Genomic DNA, 7427 nt, shown 5'->3' with positions numbered 1-7427 from the left:
CACAATACGTTTCCAAACTAAGCAATAAGTCAACCTAAAAGAAAAGCGATGTGAATAAGGCAATACTTGCCATGAGAGACGAGGAGAGTCACAATTGAAACACATAACTTCTTGAGCATTAATTATTTCTGAGCAGGGCAACATAACCCGCAACTCTTAAGGATTTGAGCCCCAACGAAATCAAATTACCGTGTATGACGCAATACGACAGTCAAAATCTAAGTTGTTAGGTACTGCAAAAGTAAAGCTCGAAGTAGGCAATATAGTAAAGTCGGTGAAGCAGCGAGCAAAGTTCTCAGATATAATCATTTTAGTGGACTGAACAACGAGATGACCTCAATAACATTTCTATCAAAGAATTTCATTCGGTAATGTTGATTGATAAAATGAAGTAATAATGTAATCTCAACATTATTAGACCAGACGCCGGTCGGTAAACAAAAATAACCAAGTGCGGCTGCTGCAGGTCGTATCGTTTTCTACCCCCGTTTGCAAACTATGAGAAAATTTGCATTTCCTTAAGGAAAGTATAGTTCATTATACGCTACGCGCCTCCATAAAAAGCAGTTTAGGGACGGCCCCTTGGCTCGTCCCGACGCAGTAGACCCAGCAACCGATAGATGGCGTTGTGATAGGATTTTGAAATTGCGCGCCGAATCGTTCGTCGTTTGTCGAGTCGGAGACTTCCCCAGTCGAACAGTTCCGTAAGACCCGCCGGCTAGGCAGGCGGGCTCTTTACATTGACCATTGTCTCGGTGCGCTGTGAGCGGTGCGCCGAGTCCATTGCAGTGCCGTGACGCTGGCCCCGCGGCCTCGGAAGTATTTGCCTTGCCGCGCCTTGCCGCGCGCCGTCTCCCAATCGGCGTGATGATCGCATTGTGTTGCAGCCCGGCTCTGGCCGGCTCTGGCCGGCTCTGGCAACGGCAAACATTGTGATTGTCGCACGGCAAGGACGGCGAGCTTTGAACAAAGCGTTGCCAAATCGCCGTGACACGTCTTGAGGCCGAGGGGGCAGCCAGCCCACCGGACAGCAGCGAACGTGGCTCTCAGTCCCAGACGACCTGGTGGCGCCGCTGTATGTCCGCCTCTCTCGCACGCAGTTACTCAGCTGTTGGCGGCCCTCATAAAAATACAGCACCCGCGTTGACGGTTTCAATTTACTCGCCGCCTGATTAATTGCCTTGCAATAAATTTGGGAGTGAAGGTGCGCCACCAAACCCTGCCGCGCCGTTACTCTGTTTCCCCGGGACTCGGAACACGGAATGGAACGGAGAGCAATGCGGCGCGGCGGCCCGGCCGGCCCGGCCCTGCAGGGTCACGCTAATCAACCTCGGGGTTGAACTTCGACCTGGCGAACCGAACGGCGGACTGCGCGAGTTCGGGCGGGTTTGGCGGGCCGTGGCGGTGTTCCCACCGGCGGCCGGTTTCGCTCTGCCCCGCCTCCCGCGGGGGCCTCGAACAAGGAAACCACGCCGCCTCGCTGCCGCCGGCATCCTGTTGACGCAGGTCAGGGTTCAGCGGGTTCTTCTCCTCGACCGGGCCCCGGCCGCCACGCCGGCGCTAAACTGCGCGGCCTTATCCGCGAGTCTTCATTGTATGAATCAGCGATTAACGGCCTGGAGAAACTGGAGGGAAGGCTGCCTCCACGGCGCAGCCTCCAGCAGGCGTCCCTTCCTGCTGGAGCGGCTGGAGCGGCTAAAGCGACACCGATCGCCTGACGGCAACCAGAAACAAGAGGTTCCCTGGCCGCGGCCCACACGCGGGGCACCTCTTACTTCGCCAACCCACCCTCTCCTCCAGTCGTATTCACAGTGTGGTGATGAGGAGCGAGAGCTTTTTTCCGCCAAAAGCATTTCTTGGCCCGCTCCGCGGGCTGCCTGACGGGCTGCCGTAATCGCGTCGGGCCAGCGGCGCCACCGCCGCCCCGCGGCCGCGGCCCGGGCGTCCCGGTTCACAGGTGAGGCCCGGGCAGATTGATTTGTTGCAGCGACCGGGCGGGACAAAGGGCGGCCGACGGCCGGCACGCTCATTCCGTCTCTCTCGCACTCATGGCACGTTCCTTGGGGGTGCGAGAGAGACAGAGCGACGAAGCCCTTTGTTCGGGATCGACCCCCAGCTGCACCGGAAGGGATTACAGCAGCGCCACCGACTCGAACCAGCCGAGCTGAGCGACGTCGCACAGCGTTTTGTTGCTCTGTCTCTCTCGCACTCACGGGGCAACCCGCACACTCACGAAAGGGACGTAGAAACTAGTAGGGACGGCTGGCGGAGTGGCGCTGTGGCGGTGCTTTCGATGGGCTAGCTCGCACCACTCATGCTGTGGCACTGGGAATGGGGTGGTGCACGACCGTGCACGACGATCTCTGCTCTAACTGCTGCATCCCATTAGGTATCACGTTCAGTGCGGCTGGGTACACCTCAAGTTTCCGGCCAGGCGGATGGGTACATCAAGAAACGACGCAGCCCCTTTCGCTGCTATGGGTACACATTGTGTACCCAGCCTAACTCAGCCAATTTCGGCCCGATTTCGACGGGACAGGTCTCGTTCAACTCGGACGGTCAGTGCGAAGCGCGGTGCGGTGGGTTCACATTGTGTACCCGCCGTGTACCCACCGTGTACCCAGCCTAACTCGGCCAATTTCGGTCCGATTTCAACGGGACAGGTGTCGTTCAACTCGGACGGTCAGTGCGGTGCGAGATGCGGTGGGTACACATTGTGTACCCACCATGTGTACCCACCGTGTACCCACCATTTCGGGCCGCAGACCCAGGTTGCGACCACTCGTTGGAAAGGTCTCATCAAGACAAGTTCAATGCGACCAAAAAAAAATTTTCTTGGACGACCCCCTTTTTCCAGTATATCGATTTCAAAACTGTATACTGGAAAAAGGGGGGTCGTCCAAGAAAATTTTTTTATGGTCGCATTGAACTTGTCTTGATGAGACCTTTCCAACGAGTGGTCGCAACCTGGGTCTGCGGCCCGAAATGGTGGGTACACGGTGGGTACACATGGTGGGTACACAATGTGTACCCACCGCATCTCGCACCGCACTGACCGTCCGAGTTGAACGACACCTGTCCCGTTGAAATCGGACCGAAATTGGCCGAGTTAGGCTGGGTACACGGTGGGTACACGGCGGGTACACAATGTGAACCCACCGCACCGCGCTTCGCACTGACCGTCCGAGTTGAACGAGACCTGTCCCGTCGAAATCGGGCCGAAATTGGCTGAGTTAGGCTGGGTACACAATGTGTACCCATAGCAGCGAAAGGGGCTGCGTCGTTTCTTGATGTACCCATCCGCCTGGCCGGAAACTTGAGGTGTACCCAGCCGCACTGAACGTGGTATTCAGTGTCGGGTCGGGTTCGGCTTGGTTCGGCGCCGGAGGGGGTGGGGGTGACTTTGCATGAAATGAGCGTCGTCGCGCGCCAAGTCGAACCCGCCGCCGCCGAGACGTGCGTCGCGTCGCGGCACTGGCAGGCAGCACGGCCAGCAGCGGCAGCACTTTGACCAACTTTGACGATGAGATTGTTGTCGGGGAGGGGCGGCGCGGCGGCGGGGGTGAGGGTGAGGGTTCGCGCGTCGTCAGGCCGTGAGGCAGGCCAATCCACGCGTGTTCGCTCCCCTCCCCTCCGTCCGCGACGCGCCGTCGACGCCGATTAGTCCGCGACCGGATTTGCGAAAAGTAAAGCCGTCTTTGTCTTTTGTCAACAGCAGCGGCACTCAATCAGACGGCCCGCCGCGCTGCCCGACGCCTTCATGAACCCCAGGCCCGCGAGCCTGCTGCGCACTGCTGCGGCGGTGACTCGACACAAGTTGCGGTCGTGTAGGCCGCCGGCCTGCCTCCGCGTTGCGCCGCGTTTGACACGGCCCAGGCCCAGGGCCCAGGCCCAGGCATGCCCTTTGCGGGTTCTCGCCGCCACGCAGCCCTTTGGGCCCTGTGGCGGTTAGTGCATTAGGACAGGACGGTCGGCGCGCTGGCCGCAAAAGCCGTCGCGGTCGTGGGGTTCGATTCCCGGTCGTGCGTGCTCGCGTTGCCTCTGCACGGCCGACGCGCGCACTGCGTAGCCCTGCGTACACGCTAAGAACGCGTCTGGCAGTGTACCTTGGGCCGCTTCCACGTGAACTGGAAGGGCGGCGTCTGGTGGTAGAAGACGGAGGTCTGCGTGGCGGGGAAGTCGGGGTCCTCCCACAGCTCGCCGCGCTTGATGCACGCCCGCTTGAGCCGCTCGTAGTCCGTCATCGTGGACCCAGCCTGGAACAAACAACAAGAGGCCACGGTCAGTTTTCGGTTCCCAACCGTCCCGACCCGGGTGGGGATAATTTCTCACTCGTGTCGTCGCCACACGCGGCGGCGCGCGGCGGGCGGTGTCCGGGGTCAGGCCACCTGACCACCTACTTGCTAGGGAGCTTGACCGCACGGCGCGCGGTGCGGTGGGGGCGGCGAGGGGTTCAGGGAGGCGGTGAGGTGCAGGCACGCCGAGGCACGCGGTCTCGCTGTCTCGCCGGCACGCCCGACACGCCCCCACGCACGGCGACATTTGCAAACAATCACGGTGCAGCCGGCAGGGCCTGCACTTACTTCACACCCCTGGCTGTCTGACTGTCTGCCCGTCCGTCCGCTCGTCCGCCGTTTGTCGCGTGGCGCGGTGGCCCTGTAATTAGTGCAGACGATTCGCGGCGTCACCAGAGGCGCGGCGGCGGCCCCAAGGCTGCTGCTGCTCCCGGCCCGCTCAACGAGTGCTCGTCTCAGGTGCGCGCTGTTGTCGTGCCGCCACCTGTTTTCCCCACTCAGGCCGTCGGCGCCGCCGGCACGGCCGCGCTTCAAAACTGCAAACCTGCAGCAGAGTGGCGACACTTAGCCCAAATTAAAATGCAGGCGACGCGCCGCGACGCCGCCAGGGAGTGAGTGAGACGGAGTGAGAAGCGAGTCCCGCTGGCGCCGCCACGCCGAGACGCCGAACAACACCGGCAAAAATGGACAAACCTTCTCCGTCTTCAGAATTGACAGTCAAATTACCTAGAGCTATAAACGCACTTAAAGCGGTGACGCCGCCGCCTTGGAGGTAGGCACCCTCTTCTTGCTCCACACACGGGTGCGGCCGGGCGGGCTACCTCCACGGCGGGCCGACGCGTGTGCGTACGCGTGTGTTTGTGTTTGCGTGTGAGTGAGTGAGAATGTGACTGTGACGCCACCGAGAAAGTGACTCCTGGGCGCGTGCGGGCCGTGCGGGGCGGGCCGTGCCAAGAGTACCTCACGCGACCGAGTCGTGCACCCTTGAATGGCCGCGTTGGAATCTGTCACTTTCACTGGAGTGAGCCCCGCCCCGCCCCGCCCCGCCCACCCCGCCCCACCCCGCCCCGCCCCGCCCTCAGGGAATCGTGCTTGCTGACGGCCTGACGGCGCGCCGAATTTCGCGTCGCCCGACCCCGATGAGGCCGCGGATATCGGTCTCTGGCGCGGCTGGCGTGGGCGAGGGGGGCGTGGCGGGGCGGGGCGGGGCGGGGCGGGGCGTGGCGGGGCGTGGCGGGGCGTGGCCGGGCAAGGCGTTCCCCGAAAGCCGCCCAGAACACGAGTGTGATGCATGGCCGTGCCGCGGCAGGGCCGGCAGGGCCAGGCAGGCCACCGCCACGCTTCCTCGGTGATGCATCTCCGAAACACCCGACACCCCGCGGCGCTCGGCCGTCGCGGCGCTCGGCGTGGGAGAGCTCCTAGTTGGCTGAGCCAAGCGCCGCCGACCGCTGCCAACCACCGCCAAGCGCGGCTGCCAAGCGCTAGCCGGACCTAACGTGCGTGTCCGCGGACGTGTGTGTGTGTGTGTTTTTGCGCGCGAGTCGCGATAACTCTCCCGATGCGCAACAAACGCACATTGTGAAACTCCACTACTTTTTCCAGCGACTGCGCGCGCATTCGCTGGGGCGCGCATCGCAGCGCGGCGCGAAAATGCAGCTCAAAACTTTCGTTCCAGCCGGCGGCCTCCCCCTCCCCCTCCCCTTCTTTCCGCCGCGCGCCACTGAATGTCATCCTTTCATTCTCGTCGTTTTAGTTTCACACTTGGCGACGCCGCTCTGCTCCTCGTGTTTTTCTCCGCCCCGTCCAATAACAGCCATCGGCAGCGCTGCTGGCGCTGCTCCTCCTCGCCGTCGTCCTGTTTGGCTGTGTTCCCCCGCACGGCCGCGCGCCACGCCACTGCCGCGCCACGCGGGACAGCTCACCTTATCGAACAAACGACCTGCCGGGCGGGATGGTAGTGCGTTGAGGAGAAAAGGGGGGGGGGGGGGGGGTCGCGTCGCCTGGCTGCTGCAGCGTCGCCGCGTCGCCGCGTCGCCAACCACTTTCTCCTCTCCGCGGCCTTCACCGCCTGGCCGGTGGCCGGGCCCTGGACCAGGCCCTGGCCGGCCGTCGTCCAGGCGCCCCTCGGTGTGTGGCTGCGTCGCTGCCATCTCCAGCAGCCCGCGCTTTGCAGTGTGCCTTCCAGCCGCCTCCAGCGGCAGTGCTCTCCGGAGGCCCCTGCAGGGGAACGGCTTGCGAGCTGGCTGCTCGAATCATCCGCGACTCCGCGTGGGTGCCGTGCAGTGGCGTGGCAGCAGCGGCCCGAAACTGCCGCCGGCGTCGGCAGCACGGCCAGCGTGGGGAAGTAGTGTAGTGTGCGGCAAATAACCAAGTGTGGCGGCGACACTGTAGGCGCGGCAAGTGCCGGTCCTGGGCGTGGCCGACGTGGCCGACGTGCCCTAGTCATCGCCGGCGCCCGGAGACACCGTCCGGAGACACCGCCAGACCCGGCCCTCTCCGTCCTCTCGCTCTACAAACAAGCCGGGGCTCGTCTCCTGCCACGAAGGCCGCCGCCGCCCTGCCCTGCCGCCGGTTTCACCGCCTTGGGAGCGACAGGGCGCCGAGACACGCCACGGAGAGGAAGAAACGAGATCAAATCGGCGGCAGGAAAAAAAGCGACGGGAAAAAGGAGCGAGATGGTCGAGATGACCCGCGCGGCACGAGTCCGCGACGTCCGCGATGAGCAGCCAGACAACCCGGACTCGGTGAAGGTCGTCGCGGAGGCGGGCGAGGCGAGACGAGGCGTTCCGAACGCAGATTCCATTATTCCCGCGCGTTGTTTTCAAACGAACGTCGCGCCGAAGCCCCACCTGGGGCTGCCTTTATTATTGGGACGGCTGCTGCAGGTGCGCCCCGCTCCGCCGCGACGTACACCTGCGGCGACAAGGCCAGCCGAGGCCCGCGGCGCCTGGGCGCGACAACGGCCGAATCACGTCCAAGCCGTCGCCGTCGCCGTCGGTCGCGGACCCCACCCTCACGGCTGCCGACTAGTTGGCTTGGCCGTCGCCGGTTTCTGCCTGGTTCTGCCGCGCGCCTCGGCCCCCCATTGTTCCGCACGACGGCGTCGTCAGCCCGCCACTGACTCCGCCACTG

At 63.1% G+C, this 7427-nt stretch overlaps 1 protein-coding gene across 2 annotated transcripts in view; it reads right to left on the bottom strand.

Moving 5' to 3' along the window:
* LOC117653079 (calpain-C) overlaps window positions 1-7427 on the bottom strand; it is a 71728-nt gene that overhangs the window by 40620 nt on the left and 23681 nt on the right. For both annotated transcript variants that reach the window (XM_034398447.1, XM_034398448.1), the window contains one exon: window positions 4107-4256. In XM_034398447.1, coding sequence (XP_034254338.1) covers window positions 4107-4256 — 150 coding nt within the window. The remainder of the gene's footprint in view (window positions 1-4106; window positions 4257-7427) is intronic.

Source organism: Thrips palmi, unplaced genomic scaffold, assembly GCF_012932325.1.
Source record: "Thrips palmi isolate BJ-2018 unplaced genomic scaffold, TpBJ-2018v1 HiC_scaffold_8, whole genome shotgun sequence".
Lineage (NCBI taxonomy): Eukaryota > Metazoa > Arthropoda > Insecta > Thysanoptera > Thripidae > Thrips > Thrips palmi.
Note: the sequence above shows the minus strand (reverse complement) of the source record. Positions and strands in the feature narration are given on the sequence as shown.